Raw genomic sequence first — 26,892 nt, 5'->3', positions numbered from 1 at the left:
GTCCGGCTAGGGTTTATGGGGCACAGAAATAAAATCCTCTTTCTTTACGAGGTCTGTGCTGCTTCAGCGCTGGTTTGGCCTGTGTGCACTCACCAAGAAAGAGAAAGAAAGAAAGAAAGAGAGAGACAGACAGAGAGAGAGAGAGAGAGAGAGACAGAGGGAAAGAGACAGTTTAGCCAGGGTCTCTTCGGACTGGGCTCATAGCTTCACAGCAGGAGCACCGGCCTTTGTTTGTGATCTAATTCTCTCTATCCCTCTGTCTTTCTCTCTCTCTCCCTGTCTCTCTTTTTATTTTACGAGTCAGGGTTTATTAAAGATGCCTGGCCTTTTTTTATTTTATGTCAGCGCACTTTTTGTTAGTTTTTGAATGGAAAATCCCAGGCCGTCATCTTTTGTGTTGTTCCTGCGTTTCCTCCAGAGTTCACGGCTCCACGCTGGTTCCTTTCATTTGGGGCCATATTGCATTTGTTTTAATATGGACGTGTAGAATTAGGACGGAAGGGTCGATGGGACAGAGGGCAGGCACTGCCTTGTGTCCTGCGGTTCACCTCGTCCAAAAGGCTTACAGTAAACCACAGACTTTAACGTGGGGTAGAGTTTCCATCCACACAGTAGTGACTTAATGTGTTGTCTATTCAAACTATGCAGTATGAATTCAGGGAGATCAATGGTATGCTTTTCATAATCTGAATTAATCTCTCTCTTTCTCTCTCTCTCTCTCTCACTCTCTCTCTTTCTCTTTCTCTCTGTCCAGGTTGTCAACTGGAAGGGAAGGCCTATAACAGCTCATATTCTTGGACTACTCCCACCAAGCCATGCATCACACGACGATGTCAGGTGAAATAATCAGTCCTTTAAGGATTTTCCTTCTTATTTTTGCTTTATTAGAGACATATCTGAGCGCTGATGTACTGGGGCCCATATCTGTCAAACACCTCAGAGTTTTGGCAGCAAAGAGCTGTTCCTAGATCTTTATTTATTATGATGAGTAAGGGTCTAAACGTGCTGAGGAGAAAGTGGATAAATATTCATGAAATATTACCTATTCACTAAATATTTATTGGGATTTTATTGAAACAATCTGATCCTACGTCAACACTCTTCCAACTTTGATGTCTATGAACCCGGAGAGCAGGGAAAAATGTTATGACTTTGCATGTATTTATGCGAAGTTTAGTCTCACATATTTAAAGATATAGGAAAGTTTTGAGGTAATTCTAGGAGTAGAGTGACACCAGATACCTCTTACCAAATACTAGCAGGGGTCAGCTCGTCCTTGGCGCATGCACACTTTAAAGCACTTACACTGATCAGCCCATAGGACCACCACAAAGTTGGTATTATTTGGTGTAGGCCTGGACAATAATTCGATATCGGTATTTATCGCGATAAGAAATGTTTCAATAACGGTGATATCATTTTTGTGGTATATCGATATGTATTATTTACAGCAGTGGTTCCCAACCTTTTTCTTCAGGGACCCATATTTTTACCATTGTAAGCTTTGGTGACCCAACATAACCCCAACCCCCTTAACTTTACAGGCCCTCACTCATTTTCATTTATTTAACTAAACTGAGTTTTATATTCTTATATTATTATATTATTATATTCAGCCTCGCGATGAATTCAGCTCCACGCTGCCGGAGAGAGCGCCCGCGCGCGCGCCAGAGAGAGAGAGAGAGACAGAGAGAGCGCAGCGCAGCGCGGCGAATTTTGCTTACCCTAGACTATATATAGTATTAAAATTAAACCCCTTAAAATCAAGAGGGCTTCGCGACCCATCGTGGATCTTTGGCGACCCATAGGTTGGGTCGCGACCCATAGGTTGGGAACCACTGATTTACAGAATCTGTCACGGACAGGCGTTTTACTGGCGTCAGCTCGCCAAGTATGTATTGCTGCAGACTGGAGCACCTCCAAAGGGGAGGGGCTTACCTCCAAATGGGAAGTCCACAGCTCCAAAGGGGAGGGGCTTACATCCAAGTGGGAAGTCCACCAACAGTATACGGCTCGAGACCTCTCTCACCACGGCTCCGGCGAATGTCATAATAAAAGTCTTCCGTGATTATTATTAATACTTTTATTCTATTACATCAAATTTAATGTTACATAGAATGTACTATCACATTATATTATATTATATTATATTATATTATATAAAAGTCTACATCGTAAGGCAGGGAGACCTCAACACAGCTCCATTTCTCTGCCGAATGCCACAAAAAAGTCCTCCGTGATTAAAAGGCTCATGGATGTCAATAAATATATTAGTCAACAATTATTGATTATTTATATTTCTTAAATGTCAATATAATAAAATATGTGTAGTGTGTATACATTTAAAATATTATTGGCTATGAATGAACAACTGCCTTTATTATTTAGATCTTTACTATTTTATGATTTGAAATATTCACAGCATGGCAAATGTTTAAATGTTTTAAATAAATAAAATGTAGTTTCAATGTGCACAACATGCTTTTAGACTCTTAGAAAATGCATTTTAAAATAAATAAACATTTAATAAACGAAATAGATTAATTGATTAATCTTTCGGGTTATTTACAAGCACAAAACGTCGTGAAAAACACCATATCACGTAACACCAAGCCCCATCAAGCACCATCCTACTTGGAGGTAGGCTCCGCCTGTTTGGAGGTATGTTCCTCCCCTTTGGAGGTGCTCCAGGCTGCAGCTATACCCTTCTCCAGCTCGCCGCACAGCTGAACACAATCAGCCTCCGTAGCTGGACTATCTCTGTGCGTGATGATGTAATCACATAGGCACGTAGCCAGATAGGCTAGGCTAGATTTGGCTAGGCTAGGCTAGGCTCGGGTCCGCTACGCATCTAAAATGCCTCGCGCTGGAGCCAAACGGAGCCGGGACGAGCGGATCCAAGGCTAAGGTAGGCTCGGTTCGCATCTGAAATGCTCCGCGCTGGAGTGGAACGGAGCGGAACCAAGCCGAGCCTAGCCTAGCCTAGCCTCGGGTCCGCTCGGTCCGCCCACGGGTCCGCTCGGTCAGCGGTCAGTCGCGGGTCCTCTCGGTCAGCCGCGGGTCCTCTTGGCTCCCAGCACGGGACATTTTTGATGCAAAATGAATGCCCCTGCAGCTTCCACAAGTGATCAATTGAAGGAGGGAGGTCTAATTCAGTGGTGAGGATTTGGTTCAACTCTCGAAGGTCTGCTAAACTTCAGTTTGCTGCAAATTGTGCCGGAGAGTGGAGCAGGTTAGCAGCGGTAACGTTAAAACATCTAATCTGTTCCACCACCTCAATCAGTTCCACTACATACAATATTTTCCTTATACTGGCTGAATCACTTTTATAGCGTATGTTGTAAGTTATTTAAGTTATTTAAAGTTTATGAATACTTTAGGTTTGTTTATTTGACGGGGATATCATGTTCCTTTTATGTTCATAAAGAGTTGTATTTTGGCTGAAGCACTTTTGTAGCTTATATTGTAACTAAGTTATTTATAGTTGATAAAGCCTATAGGTTTGTTTATTTGACGGGAAAATCTTGTTGCTTTTATGTATATAAAGGCTTCTTTTATTCTTTATCCTAGTTGAAACACTTTTGTTTTGATCTGTTAAATTTTTTTACAAAAGAATAAGAAGCTCTGCTTCTGTCCTAATTTAAAGTTATTTTTATTGGTAATAGTTATATAGGCTTATGTTTGACAGGGATGTCATGTTTTTATTTTGCTATATGCAAATAAAATTGAGCATTGATTTATCTTGACTATTTTTTATTTCTTAAGTATTATAATGTTTTCGTGAAAGGAGGTTTCAAAGACTTAAATTAAATTTTCAGACAGTAGTAGGTACATATTTCCATTGCAGGGATTCTTCGCAGTTTTCTGTGGCCTTCTAAGTATTTATATCGATATCGAAATTATATCGTATCGACCGAAATTAAGGAATATATCGTGATATGAATTTTGGCCATATCGTCCAGCACTAATTTGGTGTGTCAAAAGTAGAGTTTAGATTGTCTAAGCCTGACCCCATCTTAATGCCCAGCTTGAGATTTCCTACAACTTTCCTCAGGCCCTGTTGGGTCAGGCTCAAGAAAATGGTCTGTGGCATAGGTCTACGTTTTTTTAATGAAATTTGTATTTTATATAAAGCTATGGCATGATAATCACAATAGAGCAAGACAATGGAAACCCTGAGGGTCAGAAATCAGGAATTACACCTATACAACTCAGAATTGTAGTTAAAATGGTCAGTTTTAACACTCTACCTACAAATAAATGACATTTAAATTTAAATCAGTTTCGAGCTTATCATGATGGTTTATAGACTCAAACAGAACATGAACAGGCTCATGTAGGATCGTGCTATATAATATATATCGTCACTGTCCTATGAAAAAACACTTATCTCCATTTTTGTCAATTTTTAGTTTACTACATAATTTGAACAACCAAACTGTCCCTTAGACTGTGCCAACATTTCTTGATGAACGGACCAATAGAAACTCTTCAAAATGACCTGAAATAAACTCTTTTTACATTGACTTCCATTGAAAGTTTACAAAGTTTTTTCTCTGTCCTGTAAAGTTGATGTTTTGGAGACTTTTGCCCAGCCCTAATAATACAATGATAAACTTAACAAAATATCTGTATTTATTTATTTGTATTTGTCCACGTTATAAAAAAAAAAAAAAAAAAAAAAAAAAAAACACGAAATCAGTTGCACCCATGGAACTCATGGATTTGGCTGTAAAATGCTGCATTTAATCCATTCAGAAACAAACCATTTCGTATTTTTAATATCTTACATAGGGTAGTTTTGAATATATATGTTATAATTACGTTATATTGCCCAACTATAGTTGTGCTGGTACAAGTGTATCATTCACAAAAATGCTGCTGTGTAATATTACATTATTCAATACAACTCAGATTCAGATTATGCTGTGTTACACAGTTCTCAGAGTAAACCCAGAGTAAATAGAGAGACAATTTTTCCTGTTTTCAGCTGAGATTTTGAAGATGTTATTTTAAAACAAAACTGCTACATAATGTTGATTTAATTCAGTTTAATTAACATAATTTTAGCAATTGCAGTAAGACATGAATGCAGGTTGACCTTGAATTACCTCCTCAGTATCCCACTCAGTGACCTTCTCTTAGCTAAGTGGAGAGGGAGTGACTGTGGACAGATTTACAGCTTATTGCCTTGTAGAGGGTAAACAGGTGAACTTGGCAGTTCCATCTGCACATCTGGGTTCCAGTTTTCCAAATGCACACACACACACACACACACAGAGCTCTGTCTTATTTCTTGCATCACAGCCACAGAAAAGTACTGGCCATTGGGGAGAACACAGGTGTGTGGGCATAATTCCGAGTAGATTCCAAAAGCTTAAGGAGTCCAAACCAAAGGAGAAGACCTCAGGCCAAGATTTAATATGCTCAGCTGTGGCATGAGTGTCAATAAGTTGTGGGCAAGACGCCTCACTTACTCAGCCTGTGTGCAGTTATGTGCATAAGAGAACAGTCAGTTCTGATAGGATCACTTAAAATTCAGATTTATGCATTAGGGGGTTCAACACTCTGATTAAAACTTCATTGTTTTTTAGTATATTTGGTGTTTTTCTTGCTCTCAACACACTAATCTGCTAAATATCAAGTCCTTTCAGAGTCGCAAGGGTGTGTTAAAACAGGGAAGTCTTAAAAATGTACAGAAACAACAGGATTGAGAAACACTGGTTCATATTATCGCTGTTTAATAAAAAACAAGAATCTCCATTTAGATAGATTTTTACTTTACTACATAATTTGAAAACACAAACTGTCCTTTACACTGTGTCAAGATTTTTGGTTGAATGGACAAATAGAAATTCTCTACAATTACCTGAAATATTTTTTTACATTGACTTTCTATTAAAAGTTAAGAAGATTTTATATAGTAATATATAAGTAAAGCTTTCCTGTCTCCAAGTTGTATTATATATTTTTCTCAAACAACAACTGAGCCTTACCAGTCACTTTAAGCATCCTTTAAGCATAATGAAATGGGATAAAATGACCTGGGATGTTTCATTAACTTTTACATACCCTTAGCTTTACATTTAATCTGAGTGTACCTAGTATACCTTGTTTTTTTTGACAGTGGCAATAAGCAAAATTAGAAAAAGGGGAGTATAAAACCAGTTTTATTTTAGTACAGTTTCCACAATCTTTACTTGAGGACATATAAGATTCATAAATTTATAGTATGAGTTATAGTGGCTATGTCTGTAATCTATGGCTAAGATTGTAATTATTTTTTTGTGTTTGGGACAGGAAGGTGTAATCACTGAGGCAGAAATGCAGTGCATGGTTCCCTGCAAGAATCCCAAGATCCACCCCAAGAAATGTTGCCCATCATGTCCAGGTGTGAGAGTGTGTGCAAGTGTATGTGCATGTATATGTGTAACAAGTTTTTTTTAGAATTCATAATTACACATGTCCAATATTGAGATTTTCTAGTTTATTGTGTGTATTTCTTTACTCTAGTGAATGTTTTGATAAGTGTATGTTATTGTAAGGTATGTTATATAGTATATAAGGCTATACTGTGGATTTTGGCACATGTATGCTGTGGTCATAGGCATGAGGCCAAAGCAAACGTTTCTAATGTTAGATGAAGACTAAAACCAATAGAATATATAGGAAAAAAGATCTATCTGTACAGCTTCATCACAGTGAGCCATGCCGTCACTAGTTACTCCCCCATCATTTGGTCATTTTCCTATGAATCATGATAAAATGGGAGTGAAATGCTCCATAAACTATAACCATGTATATATATATATTTGAAAGAGAGAGAGAGAATATAAAGTCTTTCTATCCTGTCCTCTAACTCATGTCTTTCATTTCATGCTCAGGCTGTATCTTTGAGGGGCGTCTGTATAAAGAGAGAGAGGAGTTCCACCCAGAGGGGAAACCGTGCATCAAATGCATGTGTACTGTGAGTACTTCCACTGATCATATCTGATACTATTATTTTTTAAGATACATAAATGTTCCCTGTCTATACAGTTGCAAGAAAAGTAAATTAATTATTCATATGTATATGTATAGTATATGGCTTAAGGTCTGAACTACACGTAAACAAATATTTTCCTTTTATGTATCCATTCTTTTTTCAATTTAATAGTAAAACTTTGCTGCAAAGTTTCCGTGATATGAAGCTTGGCCTGCCATGATGCTCCCACCACTGTGCTTTATAGCTGGGATGAGGTTCTGAAGTGTAAAGTCATTAAAACAGAGGTCCACTTACTTTTTCTAGCCTGCACTAGAAATGTTAACTCACACAGAACAACTTTCTTTTTCTTTTTTCTTTTTTAACACATTCATGTTTGTAATTAGTAGAAGAGATATTTTATCATTATTTGCATTTTGTGAAACATCTAAAAGAAAAAAAAAACTTTAAACATTTTGCTACTTTTTTGCTATTGCTTGACATTAAAACAAAGAGTAAAGTGTCAGAAATACAATTTATATAATTTAATTGGAATTTTAAATGAAACTAACTGTAATTACATACAGTTAAATTTAATGTAATTGCAATTATGTAATTATGCTTGATATAATAAAGCACACAATGTCATTAATATCAGAAATGGCAGAAATAAGTCTATTAGATCACACACATTCTTTATCCTCAATCGCTGTGGTGTCTCAGTGATGCAGTGGTCCTCTGATGTGCCTTTTTTGGAAAAAGCTCTTGGCTCGATCTCAGTCTTACGTCGTTCGGAATGAGTTTCTCTTCTTGTGGTGGCTGGCTGAGCTGTGCGACTCTGAAGTTAATGGGTTTGTCTTTGACTCTCTGGGGAGCCACTGGGCTTGTCTCACCACCTTTTAACAATAAATAAACTCTGCAGATAAACACATTAAGGCCTTTACTGCACTTCCCAGTCAATTAGAGAACTAGTGGTTAAAAAGGGCTCATGCGTAAGTGTGTGTGTGCGTGTGTCTGTTGGGACTATGTTAGGGCTGTTGAAGGCCGTCCAAACAGAGGGCTTATTTTGGATTTTGGTTGCTGCTCTCTGGAGACTTTGGTTTATATTTGCCATGGCTTTGTTTGGTCATTTTAATAAAGCCAGTGTTATAACCCTACACACGGGTTCATATGAGTCACCCGGCCCACCTCCAGCTCCAACATTCCTTCACAGATCATATCCACTATCTCACACAATGCGATGGTGAAGGGCGTACTTGGCAGCATTACACATTAATAACTACAATTGCTTTTAATGAAGTGTCCGAACATGGAGTGATACATGTGTCCTGTATGCGGTTTACCTATATGTGTGTTTAGATATATAATGGTAATCCTCCACTGTACGTATATTTTTTGCAGATATATATTTTCACCAATAGAATAGTCCTACATGAAATATTAAGCTGTATATTGTTGCTGTCCAATGAAGAGGAGAGACGTAAAACTTTCTGAACTTTAAATGGAAGTTAATGTAAAAAAGTTTATTCAGGTAATTTTAGAAGTTTTCTATTGGTCTGTTCTTTGAGAAATTTTGAAAGACAGTAAAAAAAAATGTAAAAGACCGTTCAAATTATGTAGCTAGTAAACTAAAAATCTGAAAAAAAGAGACTTGTTTTTCATTGGACAGCGACGATTTATACAGTACAGTGCAGATGTTGTAGGCACCAAATAACTTAATTTGAAGCCATGTATCTCAGCAATGAAAAGAGTTTTACTGTAAAAACTGCCAATCACATTAGAACAGATACATCTAAACATGAATACAGTAAACAGTAACAATAATTTATCCACAAAAGTGTTTTTTAAGCTTGGTTTTAGATTTCTCCTGGATGCTTCCATCCAGCACATGGACTTGTTTATTTCCATCACAAACTCACCTGATTTAACATCATTAACCACTAATTTATCAATCCAGGTGTCAATATAAAAATACTAACTATAAAAACACTACACTAGTGTTGGAGATAAACCAGTAATTTTTGTATGGGAATTATATTGATGTTACATTATATGTCGGTTATATGGATCCCCTTATTATTAAATGCATTTAGCTATTCAAGTTGCAGAAAAAAAGTATTTCCAATAGAATAGGACTGTCTGGACCTGATAAACCTTAGTCTTTTGGAACCATACGTAATCTATGCTAACTGTCAGGCGTGGGCTAGAGGGGTATAAAACCTTGGAGCATTGAGTGGAACAACTGTGGAGTAATGGAACCTCCAGTGTTCACTGGAATGATAAAGCTCCATCCAATATGTCTAGGATGAGTAGGGAAGTTAAGGATGATGTCCTGATTTTATTTTTATTGCTAAATGCTACAAGACCCTCGCATCAATGTTCCAGATTCTATTAGAAATAGAGACAGTACAGACAGTTACTCCAGGAAAAACAGGATAAGATCCTTTTAATTCCCTTGTTTAAAAAAATAATAATCAGCAGGTGACCCAATAATTTTGTAGTCCAGGTAGTGTATTTTTATCTGTTCTAATTTTAGTCTTTTACTGAGCAAATAAACCCCTACTGCCCAGATTAGGAGCTTATCAACTCTAATTATCATTTTTGCACAGTACTCTCTGCTCTTAACTAAAAGCTTCATGTGAATATGTGATCCTGTCCTCTATGACACTCCTGTCTCTGATGAATGGTGCCCTCTGTGCCATCATGACTGCTGTTATCATTAGTTACGAGCATGCCTGAGACCAGTAAATCAGCCAGAGCAGTCTGGATCCCACACTAAACCGGGCATGCTAATTATCTTCAACATGGTAGACCTCATTCATCTTTGTTTCTGTGTGTGTGGGGGTTTGTTTTTGTTAGGGAGGCCGGACGATGTGTCACAGGGAAGTTTGTCCTGTTCTCTCTTGTCCAGCTCACCTGAGCCATACTCCATTAGGCCAGTGCTGTCCCAGGTGTCAGGGTAAGTTAGCTGTGTTTCTTTATGTTTCTTTATGTCAGAATGATGTTTAACCTTTTTTTATCCATTCATACAAATGCCTTTTTAAACAATTAGGCATAGTCCAATTTTAATCTCCTAGGACCTTGTCTAGACCACACCACTACATTTTGTGCTACAAGGGCCTGGCGTCCTCTTATGAGGCCATTTTACTGTCGCCTGGTTGTGACAGAGGAGTTTAACACGCTACAGATTCGATTTTGTTCAGAAGTTTAAATAAACAGTAAATACAGTAAATGTTTTTTTTTTTTTTTTTTTACTTTGTATTCTTGTTGAAGCAGCACTTTAAATAAGCCATATTGCTCAAAGGGGAAATATGATGCTGTGTCCAGGCACAAAATAAATATTTTGCACATCATTACTAATTGCAACTTCATTGTGTTCTATCGAAATGTAAAACTAAAGTCCTCATATGTGGACCTCATTTTTCTTACTACTACAAAATGAAAAAAGAGAATTATTTGTTGTTACACTAAACAGGTTCCAGTTAGCCCAAAGAGAAATAAAAAATGCATGCCATGCAAGATTTTTTGCCTTGTGGTTGTTAAAACTCTTAAATTTATATTTTATTTTCTATTCAGAATATTGTAGACCTGAACTTACTTATCATGTTGTATATTTATTTGCTTCACTATTGTACAGCTAAAGCTACATCTATAGAAAACATTTTGTGAATTTTAAAATGACAAAATAAGAGTCCTATCTCTAGAATAAACCTATTGTAACTTTCAATTACAAAATGTATATATTTATTTCTGCCCTGTCTAGGTCAGAGGCAGGTATTTGACCTTTCATTTGGAAGCTGCTTGTTCCACAGTGAGGTCTACGAGAACGGCACGTCCTTTAGCTTTGATAACTGCACGATGTGCACCTGCCTGAACTCCACAGTCATGTGCAGGAAACGCTGCTCCCCAACTGGAAGTTGCCAAGGGAGCACCTGCTGTCCGGAGTGTCTGTCCTACCTGAAAACGGAGGATGTAAAGTACTGCAGAGTGAAGAACAAAATCTACAGGGTGAGATACGGATGCAGTAGTACATTTGATAGATCGTTGGATGGATGGCTAAATGATTAAATAGATGCATGCATGAATAGTTAAATGGATAAGGAGGTGGATGAATGGTTGGATTGGTGGAAGAACGGATATAAGAGTGATGGATTAGGAAATTAACCTATTAACATGCATTGAGGCTACAGGTATAGGTGATACAAAACCCTTATTCTCTGCAGTAAAATAATAAATAAATTTGCAATAATAAATTAGTACATTTGAGGGCTTTAAAATCTCCTACAAGACACTTGGAGAAGCTGCCTGTTTTCACTCTACTCCACTTAATAATTTCAGATCAGTAACAGAAATCAACCCAAATTCTGCATGTTTAAAAATAGAATTAAAAGCTAGACAAAAATAATGAAACTGAAAGGTTTGGAGGCCATGAACTGTTTGATTTGTATTCAGGATTTCAAAATTGATTTCAAAATGAGGTTCAGAAAAGAGACAATTTTTTATGCTTTTATTCATTATATTTTTGACAGTTGCAGATTTTATTGACTATTTTTCTATACTCTCTACTACAATTACAATTATGATTTTCAGTAACGTTCCTTATCAAACATGAAAGCTTTTGATGTAATGTTAGAATAGAAATCTTCAAGATTTAGTGTTGTAATGTCAGGCAGAAAATGGAAAAAATCCTGGCCTGTTAAGGGGATAATGATGTTAATGGTTTGATTATATTAATGGATAACGCCCAAAACATTGACAAAAGGCGGAGAAAGATGAGTATAGGAATAATTCCTATGTAAATGAATATCTGATGCCTGAATGGATGAGTATGTGAATATAGACATTCAGAAAAGTGGATTAGCTGGGATGAATGGTTGAATGTGGGTGGACGGACGGATGGATGGATGGATGACACATGCAGCAAAACCACCAAAACGAATGACTGGGACTGTATTAATATTGGATTTCTCTGTCTCTGTAGGACGGCGACAGGTGGTCATCTGTTAACTGCACATTATGCACCTGTGTGAAGGGGAACATTGAGTGTCAGCCCAAGCAGTGTGTGCCAGTCACCAGCTGCCCCCCGGTGAGCAACAGTAGTGTCTCAGTGCTTTACCCCACCATTAGTCCCATAATTCTGTTCATAGAATACATATGATAATAAGAAATACCAATATATTACAAAACAGCCCTATATAGGAATAGCTGTTAGAAACCATAAATCACAGAAATCCCCTCTGCTGTCTCGGGTAATCCAGGTGCCCTCCAGTACCAAAGATGATCCTTGCAGCATTCACAAAGTTTGATAATGACTTTAATCCCCTCTTTGACCATATTCCATAGAAACTCCACACCTAGGTTCTTTGTCGTATCCCAACTCATTCTAAAATCACAATGCGGAAATACGATCACAATATGATACCCGTATCATGCAGCCCTGAAACCTGATTCTTCACTTTAGCATCTTTACCTCTTACCTCTAACCCTGAACCAGCTGTTCCGTTCCCTTCACTTCAGCTTCAGCAGAATTATGGTCTGTGACTAACCAGCATTTGAAATATCCACCTGTGTGGCACTCATAGACGTCCTCTCTGTGGTGATTAACTGTCATTTTGGCTGTAATTTATCTAAGCTAAAAGGAATTCTACTACTTGGTCTGATGGATTTTCTCATGCAAGCAGTAGGAAATTATTATTATTATTTTAATATGAAAAAGACAATACATAATAGTTTAAATTGTGTTTCACACTTATTTTAGGCTTTTACATAATACTTAATGGCCAGTTGCTTTTTTTTTTTGTGTACTGTATGTGCCAGCAATAGACTTCAACTTAGACTTTAATAATCTCTTTTATGTTACTGTGCCTTTAAGATATATCCTCCTGAGCCTTTAGCTTCCTGCTCTAATGTCTGTCTTATGTCCACTTCTTCTCCTGACATGTCTAAGTCTAAGACTCCCTTTCCACAATTCTGAATAAGATTATTTTAGCTGTACTCAGGCCTCTGCTTCCTACATTGTGAAAATGGTTAAAAAATGGAAGGCAGTAAGTTTCATGTCCACTACAGAAGAGACTGTATTAAATATGGGGTTTGAAAGGGTTAAAATTACTGTACATTTCTAAAATTTTAGTAAACTGATCACCTCTTATTCGTTTAAAATTTAAAAGCTGATTCAAACAGACAGCATAAATGGCGCTCAAAAAAATTAAAAAGTCACATATTTATGTCAATTACTGTGGACAAAAATGAAATGCTGTGTCTCAGAAGGACATGTATATTATCTTTGTTCATATTGGATGCCCTGTATTGTGCAGTCCACATTAGAGATGGGACCGATCCAATACAATATCGGTATCGGGGCCGATATTGACGTAATCCGACGAATCGGATATCGGGCGGGCGCTGCCGATCCACTTACCGATCCACTTACCGATCCATATTCCAGTCCAAAGCTTGAGCTGAACAATAAACCCGCCATAACGTTAACACAAAACGCATCCCTGATCAGGATTCCAGTTTAACAGTTTACCCTGAAACCCCAGCAGCTTCAGTCTGTGGCTGACTGAGTAACTTTAGGTGTTTATCTACAAAAAAGTCCATTATCTGGAGAGTTTTCACTTTGGAAACGCTGTACAGCAGAACGGTACACGTAAAGTCAGCGTCTGAGAGGTAAACAGATTAACACCAGCAGTCTGTTAGCCTAGCTAGCACTTAACTGACAGCAGCTGCATTCCGGTGTTGTGAAGGTATGAACTACAGACTGGAGTAAACTATATTCATAATCCACGTATCCTATAAAACCACAGCATCTACAAACACTAACCAGCACAAACACACCCATCTGTTATTAAAAAACAGTCATTAATTTAGTTCGGAAATACAGTTAGCATTGCCACTTAGCCGTTAGCCATCTCCATTAAGATCTGCAGTCTGTTAGCCTAGCTAGCAAAATCATTCCAGCATTGTGAATGTAATAAATAACTATCTTAAGTGAACTACAGCCATAATCCACATCTGATATCAAACCACAGATCCTACCAACCCTAACCAGCACTAAGAAATCAATCTGTTATTAAAAAACAGTGATTAATTTAGCTCGGAAATACAGTTAGCATCGCCAGTTAGCCGTTAGCTATTGCAGCTAATCCTCTACGCTACCTGTCAAAATAAAAGTCTCCTGCACAACCGTTGCAAAAAATGCCCTGAATTTAATATTTAACGTATTTAATATTTTACTTTTTTTATATTTAATACAAATTCAAACATTTTATTTGAAAGGAAACTATTGTGTAATTGCATATGAAGTGTGTCAAATAAATGACTTTTGAATGCATTTACATTAAATACACCTGTGGATACTCTTAAAAGGGCTGTGTGGTCTGTTTCAGCCTCATTATTTAACCTTAATCATAGTACTATTAATAAACTAAAAGTATCGGTATTTGTATCGGTATCGGCAATCTTATATCAGTTTTATATCGGTATCGGATCGGAGCTGAAAAAAGTGTATCGTCCCATCACTAGTCCACATAATATGTAAGTAACTCTTTAGTTTGTCAGTGGTAAGGATTGAAGCATTGAATTCAACACAGGCTTTTTGGAGAAATGTGAACAATACTGATTACATCAATCTTTCTTAAATCAAAAAACGAATAAGGTAAAATGGGGGTATTTAAGCTGTTTAAACCTCATATTTCCCATCGCTAATATACAGTAAACACCTTCACAGGGTCATTCAGCATACCACTGATTTCTCAGCGTACACCTGTTCCTAGTTTGGGAGGCTGCCAGACATCAGGAAGAGCCTTTACGCTGACTTTAGACTAGTTTACCTCCTGTTGACTGACAGGAGAAGAAACAGCACCCTATATTTAGACTTGAGAAGCCAGTCTCTCAAACCGCAGGCCTTTGTGTGATGTGAATAGAGTGGGGTTCTGGATAAGAGCATGGCTTCTTATGTGTGTGTGTGGGTATGTGTCTGTGTGTGTGGGTATGTGTTGGGGGGTGGAGGAGGTGGGGTTATTTTGCCCTGAGGGTGCAAGGTGGATGAGGCAGAAAGAGAGCTTTGATGTGTACTTCTGATGGCACTTGAAACAGTCTACCCCCTTCCATTTCCGCCGACTCAGTGACACAATGTCTGTTTGTCTGTGTTTGGCTCTCAGGTTAACCCTATCTTACCCGTGTCGGCGTCTCGTAGACATGGAGAAACGTTGGCTTTGTATCTGCAGCGTTTAATTATTATAATTATATTCTGCTGCAGAATAGATGGCAGTTAGTGAACTGCATGTCCATGTTTCTCAGTAAGCAGGATCAGCGTGTGGAATTGGAGCTCACTGTGTATTACTGTTACTCATTTCAGTTAAGGAAGTGTTATGCTGTACTAGAATAAAGAAATAAAGCAGAAACAGACACAGGGTTTACCTCTGACTGACTTTGTATTTATGTGTTTGTGTATTTGTCTCTCAGAATAAGATACTGAACCGGACCGGCTGCTGTCCTGTTTGCACTGAAAGTGAGTAAGTTTATCTTCACCTTGTTCATCTTCACCTTCTGCTGTCCTTGTCACTGTAGATAAATGTTACTTTATGTCAATTACATATGAAAATAATTTCGACACAAACTGGAATTGTACAATCATAAAACATTTTTATACATGGGTTGCCACAGGTTCTGGAATTTTGTTCTCATAGAATCTCCTGGAAATTGAGAAAATTGCTTGAAATATGCTTGAAATATAAAGTGTAACGGAACTGGAAAATAAGATTTCAAAAAAGATTTCTTTTTTATAGTCATGAAAACTCATTAAAAATTAAACAATCGCTTCAATTGTCTTGGAAATATTAGTATACCCGAAAAAAATGGAAAATCTGTACATTTAGATATGGTTTACATAAAGTTTTTTTTTCTTGGCATGAAAACTTCTGGAAAATGAAAAAAGTGTTAGAATTACATTGGAAATCTGAGTCTAGTGAAAAACCTGGAAATTCAGATTAAGAAATGTAGTCTTTTCAGGCATAAAAAATCTGTTGATTGCTTGAATTGTCCTATAAATCTGAATTTAAAAAAAAATATTTTTTCTTATCAATTAACTAAAAAAAATGGTAAGAAATGTCTTGGAAAAAGTTTGAGCTTTTAATCCACTAAGATTGCTTATTTTAAAACACCAGAGGACATACAAAGGAATCTACTTACTAGAAAAAATATTTGCTTATTATAATAGATAATGAATACTATTTGTTTGTCATTGTACACAAAAAAATGTTTGAATATCTTTACTTTTTGACATATAGACCAGCAGAAATGCCTTAAAATGGCTTTGAACAGTCTTTTTAAATTGACTTCCACTCAATGTTAATAGATATGTTTTCCTTCCTCCTGTAAAGCTGCTAAAACTTCATATCAATCAGCACCTTGTACACCATTGGCATGATAATAAAACATCTAAGGGCTGACAAAGGAAGTTGACATTTCACCACCATGGTGGCTTCCTCTCTCTTTCCCCCCAGAACCAGGCGTGTGCACAGTTTTTGGAGACCCACACTACAACACGTTCGACGGGCGCACGTTCAACTTCCAGGGCACATGCGAGTACGTGCTGACCAAAGACTGCTCCGCAGCAGACAGCTTTACAGTGCTGGTGAAAAATGATGCGAGACGCACACGCTCCTTCTCCTGGACCAAGTCAGTGGAGCTGCGCATGTCGGGCCTCACCGTTAGCCTGCACCAACACCTGACCGTCCGGCAGAATGGCACTCGCATCGCCCTGCCGTTCCACAGTACCGGCGTCCACATCGACCTGGATGGATACCTGCTCAAACTCACCACCATTGCAGGTGAGAATTAGGAGTTTCTGAATAAAGAGGGTTTTTTTGGGGTTAACTCGACTTAGCTTAGTCAAAAGTTCTTTTTTTTTGCTGCTGCATTTTAGTTTGGCCAACAATTCATATTGAACTGAGCCTTAAAACTGTAAATGACCAACAGCTGTACCTCCCCCAACACCCCATAGTAGGATGCTTTTGACAATGGAGTGCTGAGCTCTTGCTGGGATTTACTTATGATCTCTGTACCAGGGCTTAAACTAGTGACTATATTGGTAGTCGACTAATCTGATGATCATTTTTTCGATTAGTCGAGCAGTCAGGACATTATTTCTGCCATGTCCTTCATCTCTAAAAATGATAGAAACAGCTGAACATGAGATTTAAAAGCCATTTAAATGTCTGGATGTTGTTTAAACGTGGAGAGTACTGATATTTAGTGAGTAAATATGTAATCTGTTGTGTTTGAGCACTTTTGGAGACACAGACTAAGTTGAATGTAAACTGTGTAAACGAGTCATTTACCCATCTCCCGTTGCACTTTTTGTCCCCAGCAGTTTGTGTAGTGTGGTACAGTTACAAATTAACGATTAGATGACAATCAAATTTGTAGTCAACCAATTTAAATAATCTACATTGTTGATTATATTGACTAATCGTTGCAGCCCTACTTTTTACACTTACTATGCAGCAGTTAGACTGTAGGGCCTCTCAAGAGCAGTGAAGTTGCACTGCATGAAAACACAGTTCTTTAACTGTAAAATTACATTTCTTTCTTTCTTAAAAACAGATACAGGGCTCTAGGAAGGTGCAGCTGTCTAACTGCCTGCTATTTAAGAGACAGGAAATTATATGTAACCAAAACATCTTACAAAACAAGTCGATTTTGGCTCATTTTTGAGTCTCAGTTCTATGTATATTGTTGAGCAAACATCAGAACTTAAAGATGCGGAACTAAAAATGTAAGTTATACGAGCTTCTGGCTAATCTAAGTTGATTAAAAAACACGTTGAAATCAATTACTCTATCATATTTTAGCATTTTAGGTTGGTGTGACTTGGTTCAATATTTTACATTTTAGTAAAGGGTGAAGGTGGAAGCAACCGTAATTAAAGTTACAAAGTTTTATTCACTGTTCCTCCTAATTCCCTCCAATCAGTTTTAATCTGTGCTGTATTTGTGAATCTATATTTAACATTTTATCGTCTAATCTGTCTGTGTCTCTAAGGCCTGGAGATTACGTGGGATGGGGACAGTCTGGTGGAAGTTGTGGCTGCACCCCACCTAAAGGGCCGGCTCTGTGGCCTCTGTGGAAACTACAACGGGCATAAGCGGGACGATACCATGGGTGGCGACGGGCAGTTTAAGTTTGATGTGGACGAGTTTGCTGAGTCTTGGCGAGTAGAGGGTAACGAGGTGTGTGAGCAGCCAGCCCGCAGACCTGTATCCTACCTTTGCCCTGCATCTGTCAAAGTGAAGCTCCGAGCCCACCGCTCCTGCCACAAACTCAAGTCCTGGGAGTTCCAAAAGTGCCACCCAGTGGTGGACTTCGCCAATTTTTATAGGTGAGTATTCCTCTGTTTTATTCACATGATATACACTCATGATAAACAAGGAGTGCAACAGTGACCAAGTACTAAATATGTCACACTGTGCATTATGGAGTATTTAGTGACACTCCAAAACGGCAGCGTTACAGTAGTTGTAATGTAATTGCAAACTGTATGGATAGTATGTTGAAAAGTATTTGGTCACCTGCTCAATAGTTGTTTCTTCTGAAATCACCTGTGTCTACTGTCCAGGGACAGCTTTATACTAGATCTTGGAGCATTGGTGTGAAGATTCTGTATTGTTCTTTCCATTTTTGTGTATGCAGCACATTAGATTTAGACAGATGCTTTTTTGTGCAGATTATGTGAAAAGTATATCTTCATATAGTCTTTTCTTTTGTTGTTTAGAAAAAAATGTTTTGGAACACATTTTATAATGATTCAAAGTTGGAAATATGCTAGAAACTCTTCCAGAAGATGTATCTTAAGTAATATACAGCTCTGGAAGAAATTAAGGCCACTTCAGTTTCTGAATCAGTTTCTCTGATTTTGCCATTTATAGGTTTATATTTGAGTAAAATGTACATTATTGTTTTATTCTATAAACTACAGACAATATTTCTTCCAAATTCCATATAAAAATATTGTCATTTAGAGCATTTATTAGCAGAAAATGAGAAATGTCTGAAATAAAAAAAGATGTAGAGCTTTCAGACCTCAAATAATGCAAAACTTAAAAGTTTATATTCATAAAGTTTTAAGAGATCAATATTTGGTGGAATAACCCTGTTTTTTCACCTTGGTTGTGATCATCTATCTTCCTCTTGATTAAATTCCAGAGGTTTTCCATTTGGTAAAATCAAAGAAACTCATCATTTAGATGACCTCTTATTTTTTTCCAGAGGTGTATTTGAACATAATTCAACATGTATAGTAGTGAGTAATTGCAAAGTTCTCTGAACAGTGTTATAGTGTTTCAGTGACAAACAGTGTAAAAAAACAGTCTATGATGTGTGGTCAGTTAGTGCTGATTGATCTGCTTAAAAAATGGAATTCAAGTCTTCTTCTGGACATCTGCAACCTTTAGACACAACCCCACTTAATCCAGATTCTATAATATTACTATCACTGGATATCCTAGAGTGGCTGAATGGAGTGTGTTGTATTTTGGCTGGAGCTCTCCAGAGAGAAAACCACTGTGCTAAAATGTGTGGATACACTTGCAACCAGTGAGCACCAGATGGAGCTCTTATACCATAAATAATGAGCACAAGCGTATGTATGTACTGTATGTTCAAAAGTACAAGCAACCTCATCCAATAATAATTCTGTACAATCCTGTCACCTAGAATGTTCAGCTTTTCAGGTAATTTCTTCATTTTATTTTCCCATTAATGTGTTTGAGAACATCAGTTGTGAAGAGGTAGAGTTGGTATGCAGTGAATAGCCCTATTTGATAAATATTCTAACCCTACTATATAATAATGACTTTAATAAATGAGTTAATCAGAAAATTCTGAAACTTTGAAAGTAGTTTCAAATGCAGTCGCAAAGCCAATCAAAAATATTGTGATGAAACGGGTTCTCATCAGGACAGCCTCAGGAAAGGAAGACCAAGAGTTACCAGCTTCAGAAACCCCATGCATAACAGAATCCCATATAAGAACCCATCTAAATGCTTCACAGCGTATTTTGGTTTGACACTTTTAAGTTACTACATGATTTTTTGTGTTCCTTTATAATCTGGATTTACAATGTATGAAAAAATTAAAGAGAAGGTGTCCTATATATACATATATAGTGAATAAAATGCAATTAATGACCTGCCCATTTTCGAGCTCCATTAGTAATCAAATCATCACTGTGTGCAGGTCATGTGTGACAGACATGTGTGAGTGCCCAGTCCATAAGAACTGCTACTGCGAGTCCTTCATTGCTTACAGTCGGGCCTGTGAGAGGGAAGGAGCACCTGTTCTCTGGAAACCAGAACAGTCTTGTATGAGTAAGTATCAAGTGATCACAATTTTATTTTGTACAGATTATTCATGTATTTTTTGTATTAATTTTTTTTAGGCACCTAAGGAAACTAAGCAGTAGTTTGGGATTTGTTTGTGGCACTAAGTGTGTTTTTTTTAGTGCTTGTACAGTACAATATAACATTATAATAAAGTAAATATATTTAATGTACCACATAAAAATTAATCGCTCAGCTTGTCAATAAATGCATGTGTATAGCTGTTCATAAATGGGTGCTTAGAGTATGATTTTTATTTACAGCAGTGGGTTAAAAAAGAGTTGGGGAGGGAAGCCCAAGAGTCAAACATGTCATAGAAATGTAATAGAAACACTGAAAATAAGATGCAGAATTTCTTGGGAAATATTTATTAATATTTATGTTTATTAAAGTATTTTTAATTAAAGACACAACTGGTGTTTAACCCTCCTGTTATGTTATGAGTCAAATTGACCCGTCTTGAAGTTTGAAGAAAAAAAAATAGTTTAATTATAAAAAAGTATAAAACTTCTGCTTGCCGTAATTAGTGTAATCAACATATAATATGAAAATGGTTCATCTCACATTTTTGCAACCACCCCCTGCAAAAACAAAAACTAAAACTAAATTGCAATGATATGTTTCAGTGTTATGTAAAACTACTGTTTTATATGTTGGTCTTTTTAACAGTAATAAAGTAGGGAAACATTTAAAAAAGGTTAAACATTTTTTTGTATTAAAAACGAGTGAATTATCCTAATTGAACTATTACCTGTTAGAGGTAAGAAACACTATTGCACTAAATATTAATCATATTGATAATAATTAGCAATGGAGTTAGTAATTAAATATTCACAATGCTTGTTAGAATTTTTTTCTGATATTTACTTTTGGATAATTAAACATGTGATGGGTCAATATGACACAGAAACACCACTACTGTTTCTGATAAATGAACATTATAGGAGGGTTAAATTAACTGATCCATTTTACTTTATTTGCACAGTACTTAATATTCCAATAAAAAAAATATTAATATTAATAATATCTATTATTACTTCACCTGTCTTTCCATCCAGCTACCCAGTGTAAACACGGCGCCATCTACGACACTTGTGGTCCCGGTTGCACCAAAACCTGTGATAACTGGAACGAGATCGGCCCATGTCTCAAACCCTGCGTGGCTGGCTGCCACTGTCCGGCGAACCTGGTCCTCTTCCAGGGTCGCTGCATCAAACCCACCTCCTGCCCTGGCCGGTGACCCTTGTGACCCTGCTGAGGATGCTGGGAATGTCCATGCCTGAGACTGGAGAGATGAACCAGATATGCTTCAGGACAGATGTGTTGTGTATCTTCCCAGGTGTGACCTGATGTTACCAACCCTGCGTCTGATCAGGGTGTGGTACAGAAAACCTTCACTTTGGCCTTTGCCCTCCCTTCACTGTGTCAGTCCACACTAGCATCTGTAGGACCCTCTGTGCACTCTGTTTAGAGGAATACTCACATCAGAGGAAGTGGAACAACTCACGTGACCCCTATGCTAGCCTATGCATGCATAATGAGTCACACGTGAGCCATTATTGGTGTGGATTGAGGCGTGTGGTGGTATCTGGCCTCTGGACAACACAGAACCTCAGACTACAGGGAAGATGTCAAACGTACACTGAACTCTGACAATAAAGGGATGCATATAAAACCAACATGGAACAGTAGACCAACTTGGAATTCAAAGAAGCTAATTTTATTAACGTTGATGTAAAGGGAACTATTTATGTATTTGTTTGTTGTTTAGATTGTGCTGTTTATTTTGTTTATGCTGTGCCCACAGAGGAGCACCAAGATGTGACCTGGCTCACAGGGAAATGTACTGTGTATTTGTTTGTGTGCATTTATTTGCACATTTGAGTGTTTGAGTGTGTGTGGCTGTTTGTCTGTGTGAGTTTGTGTGTGTGTGTGTGGTGAATTTTCTTTCACAACTTTCACTTGACTGGTAAGCAATTATTTATAAACAGCAACACCTAATCCTCTCGAAGAAATGAGCTAATTTCTTTATGTGCTGCTGCTGTTTCTCTGGGCGAGTTCATTCTAAGATGGACCAAGTGCCTTCAGGCCTGAACAGCACCCTGCAGGAGCGGCAAGGGCCAAGGACTCAAATTCAGGTTCTGTAACAGCACAGAGGGGCAAAAAAGGTTAGCGTTTGCCCCTATGGTGGCAAAAAAGATCAAATTGCCAAATCCTCAGATTGGCTTTCCTTATTTAAAATGTGGAACAACTAACACGGTACCTGATTATCTTGATGATGATGATGTTGTTGATGATGAGATGTTAATGGCATAAACAATAAAACAAGTATTCACTTTAAACATCTGCTGTCAAACACCCATTTTGTTTGAATTATACACTGTTATACCACAGTTAGTTCTGACCCTGCAATGTCATTGGCTAAGAGGCATTTTATAAGTGCCATTATCAGCTGGTAATGTACTGTAACCAAAGCTCTCCATGTATTACTCCACCACATACAGGGCAGATACAAACAGAGCAGCAATGGAACTATTTTAACTCGCAGAGTGTTTATAACTAAACAGATCGTATTTTCTTGTTGTTTTTAATTCAAAATGTTTAACCCCTTAACAGGCCAGCATATTTGTAATTTTCTGCCTGATATTACACCTAAATCTTGAAGATTTATATTTGAGCATTACATAAAAAGGTTTCATGTTTCATAATTAAACACTACTACAAATTGCTATTGTAATAGCTTGTTTTATGTAAATCTTCAATTTTAAAAATCTAATGAATAACAATCATAAAATTGTTACTTTCCTTAACTCTATTTTAAAATCAGTATTTTCTTGAATACAAATGAAACATTTAATGTTCTTCAAACCTTTTGTTTTGTTACGGTTGTCTAGTTTTTATGTCTATTTTCAAACATCCAGAATTTGGGTTGAATCCTGTTACTGATCTGGAGTAATTAAGTGGAGTATAGAGTGAACAGGCAGCTTCTTCAAATGTCTTGCAGAAGATTTCAAAATATACATTGTTCAGAATATAAATAAGTTATTTTACTGCAGAAAAAAGGGGGTTTTGAATCATCTACACTTGTAGCCTGTATACGTTTCAAGGCCTGTAAAGGGGTTAATAAATTTTACAACTTATAGCACTCCCTCTTGTGTATTATTGCTTAAACATGCCATGTCCATTCATGGGATAGCAGTTCATAAACAGATCATTAACTGTAATTTTAGGCAATGGCTTGGAAACAGCTACACCAGTATAAGTTGCGAGATTTTATCTTGTGAGTGAGGATGATTATGCATGCTCATAGCAAGGAGATGTGAATTATCAAAGGCTTGAGAATGGATGCCAGATGGATGGGAATTTCCAAAATGTAAAATTTCAGACATGCAGGCATTTAACAAATATATCCAAAGCATTCCCTGTCCACCTTGACATTTTAAAATGGGTATAAAAGACCCTATAAAAAAGGATACTTTAACAGCAGTGCTATCACAAACTTAATGCTGTTTTTTTTTAAAGAGACTGAGTACACTCAATGTTTAGCAATTAAAAATTATACATTGGGTCTCCAATTAAACTGAAAGAGACTCCAATTAAACTGAAAAGAAACACCTGGATCAAACTGACGTGTTGTTAACCCAGGTCATCCTACCAATTACCAATTAAACCAATTAAGAGTGAATGCCTGGTTAAGTGAAGCAGGCTAACATACGGAAACCCGAGAACTTTGAGCTTGATTTTTGATACAGCCCTCTGGTTAATCCCCTGTTAAATGTCTTAAAATAAAACTGATTTTGGAAATTCCCATCCATCTGGCATCCATTCTCAAGCCTTTGATAATTCATGTCTCCTTGCTATGAGCATGGAGCTAAGTGTACCAGCAGAAAGAGCAATACCCAACATAAACTAGAGTTGAAACATTAGAGAGTTGGTGAGTTACGTTGAAATTATTTGACAGAACTAAATATTTCAGAGTTAACCCAAATAAACAAATATGCTGGTTAACTCCACAGAGATTTAATTAAATACCACCCACTTATTTTACATCTATAGCTGGATATGGCGTCACATCAACGTCAAAAGTCGGGGGCGCAAAAATACCAGGTGAAAAACAATAACCAGCGTATTTTAACATTTTGCGTGTGTAAATTAACTTCTTGTGAGCGCAAATGTGAAGCTCGCAAGCAAAAAGGGGAATTGTGTGTGCGCTGAACAGAATATCTCTCTCGAGCTTCATTTTTCTCCTCTCGGTTGTTTTATTTTTCTCTCAAATTCACAGTTCTCCTCCCGCGCTGTGCAAATTACCTGCAGCTTTTGTTTTTGCTCGAGCGAGGCTTTTGCCAGGTGGTTTTGACAGGTTGTGGCGGGGTCAGGGTCGCCTCCTGTTCAGTTTTACCGTTCAGTATAAAACCTTCTGAAGAGCGAGAGACAACAACAGACGACACCACACACCAGCTTTACTTTAGAACTCTGAACTCCCCTTTATTAGGTCCCCCCAGTTCAACCCTTGACTGAACAATGGTTCCTGCCTATGCAATTAACCTAATACTACATCCCCCTTTCTGAGATAAAAGTGTTCCATTCCTCCTTCTAGGATAACTTTACTAAACAGACTGTTCCACAACATGTGAAGATCTTGTCTTTTACTTTACTACTAACAGTTAGTAATTCTGTTCTGAACTCAACAATTAAACAGAAAAATAACAGGTCATTCTTTTTTTTTCTTTGTTTTTTTTTTTTTTTTTTTTTTTTTTACATGCCATAATATTCACATTCACATTTTGAGTCTTTTCTTCTTTCTTTTTTTTTTAGAAGGGTTGGGGTAGACTACCCATCCCTTCTGCTGAGTGTGGGGATTATTCTGCCCCAGGCTCACTCAGCCTTTGATCTATCTTCCACTAAGTGCAAACAAAGTCCTTCAAGTAACCAGGGACCTTTTTCTCTCTGACTGGATACCGGCGCACTGGTGTTTGGATCAGCGGCTGCTGTCCATCTCTGCTATTTTGTGAGTTAAGCGGCCGTGCAGACTCTGATGTGGTGTGTTCATCAGATGATGTGTCAGGCAGGCTTGTTGTGTGTTTAGGTGCCACTGGTGTTGGAGAGAGATGGAACCTGTTTCTCCGTAGGATGCCCTCTGGTGTCTCCACTAGGTAAGATCTGGGTGTGGCAGCAGTAGACACCACTGTGCCCCGCTCTGCAGTGTCCTTTATCCACACGTGTCTGCCTGGGTCGAGGTGTTTCAAGTGGTGTGTCTTATGTCTGCGGTCGTAATTGCGTTTTTGCTTTTGTCTGTATATCTTTTCTGTTATCTTCAGCTTTTCCATGTCCACACACCCTGGCTTGAGTTGAGATGGAATGACAGGAACAGGTGTTCTTATCTTCCTGCCCATGAGAAGCTCAGTGGGACTGTATCCATTGGCCAGTGGGGCAGCACGATAAGCCATGAGTGCAAGATATGGATCTGCTGACTTTTTCAGTAGATTTTTGATTGTTCTTACCGCTCTCTCCGCCTCCCCGTTGCTCTGCGGAAAGCGAGGACTAGATGTCACATGAGCAAAGCCCCAGTCCTTCGCGAAGTGTCGGAAGCACTCAGATGAAAACTGTGGCCCATTGTCCGAGCGCACCACTTCTGGGATTCCGTGACATGCGAAGATTGATTTGAAGTGCTGGATTGTTGCTTCTGAAGTTGTTGTTGACATCTTGGCAACTTCAAAGAATCTAGAAAAATAGTCCACAACAATTAAGTAGTGCTGGTTGTTATACTGGAACATATCTGCTCCTACTGTGGACCATGGTCTCGTTGGAAACAATGTAGGCAGCATTGGTTCTTTCAAGTTTGTTCTCTCGCGAGCACATGTGTCACAGTTCTCTATCAGCTGTTGCAATTCTTTACTAAGGCCAGGCCACCACACTGATTGTTTGGCTCTCTCTCTGCATTTCGTTAGGCCTAGATGTCCCTCATGCAGCTTGTTAAGTATATCTACACGGAGTGATACTGGAATGACAATTCTTTCTCCTCTGAGCAGCACTCCATTTTGCACTGTGAATTCACCCGAGAAGGGCAGATAGGGTTGAATCTCCCTTTTGACAGAAAATCTGTCAGGCCACCCATCTACACAGTGTTTCTTAAGTTGACATAGTGTAGGATCACTGTCTTGATGTGTCCGGATTTTTTGCAGCCTGTGCTCTGTAGCTGGAAGACTTGCCATGACCGTGTCAACGTATAGGTCTATTTCTTCCTGCTGTAGCTCATCTTCAGTGTAGCTCACAGGGGCCCTAGAAAGTACATCTGCAGTGGCAATATTCTTGCCAGCCACATGTGATATTGTGTATGAGAACCTCAACAGTCTCATTCGGAGACGTTGTATTCTAGGTGGTAGAGCATCTAGCATCTTTGAGCCTAACAGTGGGACCAATGGTTTGTGGTCTGTCTCTATGTGGAAAGTCTTCCCTATGAGAAACTCTGCAAACCTCTCACATGCCCATGTTGTCGCCAACGCCTCCTTCTCTATCTGGGCATACCTTTGCTCAGTAGAGGTCAGAGCC

At 38.0% G+C, this 26,892-nt stretch overlaps 1 protein-coding gene across 1 annotated transcript in view; it reads left to right on the top strand.

Moving 5' to 3' along the window:
- Positions 1–22,685, top strand: part of bmper (BMP binding endothelial regulator) — a 31,467-nt gene extending 8,782 nt beyond the window's left edge. The window contains exons 4-14 of the mRNA XM_022679105.2: positions 755–837; positions 6,301–6,391; positions 6,885–6,967; positions 9,821–9,920; positions 10,725–10,969; positions 11,943–12,047; positions 15,428–15,473; positions 16,468–16,794; positions 18,008–18,344; positions 20,201–20,331; positions 21,402–22,685. Coding sequence (XP_022534826.1) covers positions 755–837; positions 6,301–6,391; positions 6,885–6,967; positions 9,821–9,920; positions 10,725–10,969; positions 11,943–12,047; positions 15,428–15,473; positions 16,468–16,794; positions 18,008–18,344; positions 20,201–20,331; positions 21,402–21,583 — 1,730 coding nt within the window. The 3' untranslated portion in view covers positions 21,584–22,685. The remainder of the gene's footprint in view (positions 1–754; positions 838–6,300; positions 6,392–6,884; positions 6,968–9,820; positions 9,921–10,724; positions 10,970–11,942; positions 12,048–15,427; positions 15,474–16,467; positions 16,795–18,007; positions 18,345–20,200; positions 20,332–21,401) is intronic.
- Positions 22,686–26,892: the final 4,207 nt, after the last annotated feature.

Source organism: Astyanax mexicanus, chromosome 4 (genome assembly GCF_023375975.1).
Source record: "Astyanax mexicanus isolate ESR-SI-001 chromosome 4, AstMex3_surface, whole genome shotgun sequence".
In the NCBI taxonomy this organism is placed as follows: domain Eukaryota; kingdom Metazoa; phylum Chordata; class Actinopteri; order Characiformes; family Acestrorhamphidae; genus Astyanax; species Astyanax mexicanus.
Note: the sequence above shows the minus strand (reverse complement) of the source record. Positions and strands in the feature narration are given on the sequence as shown.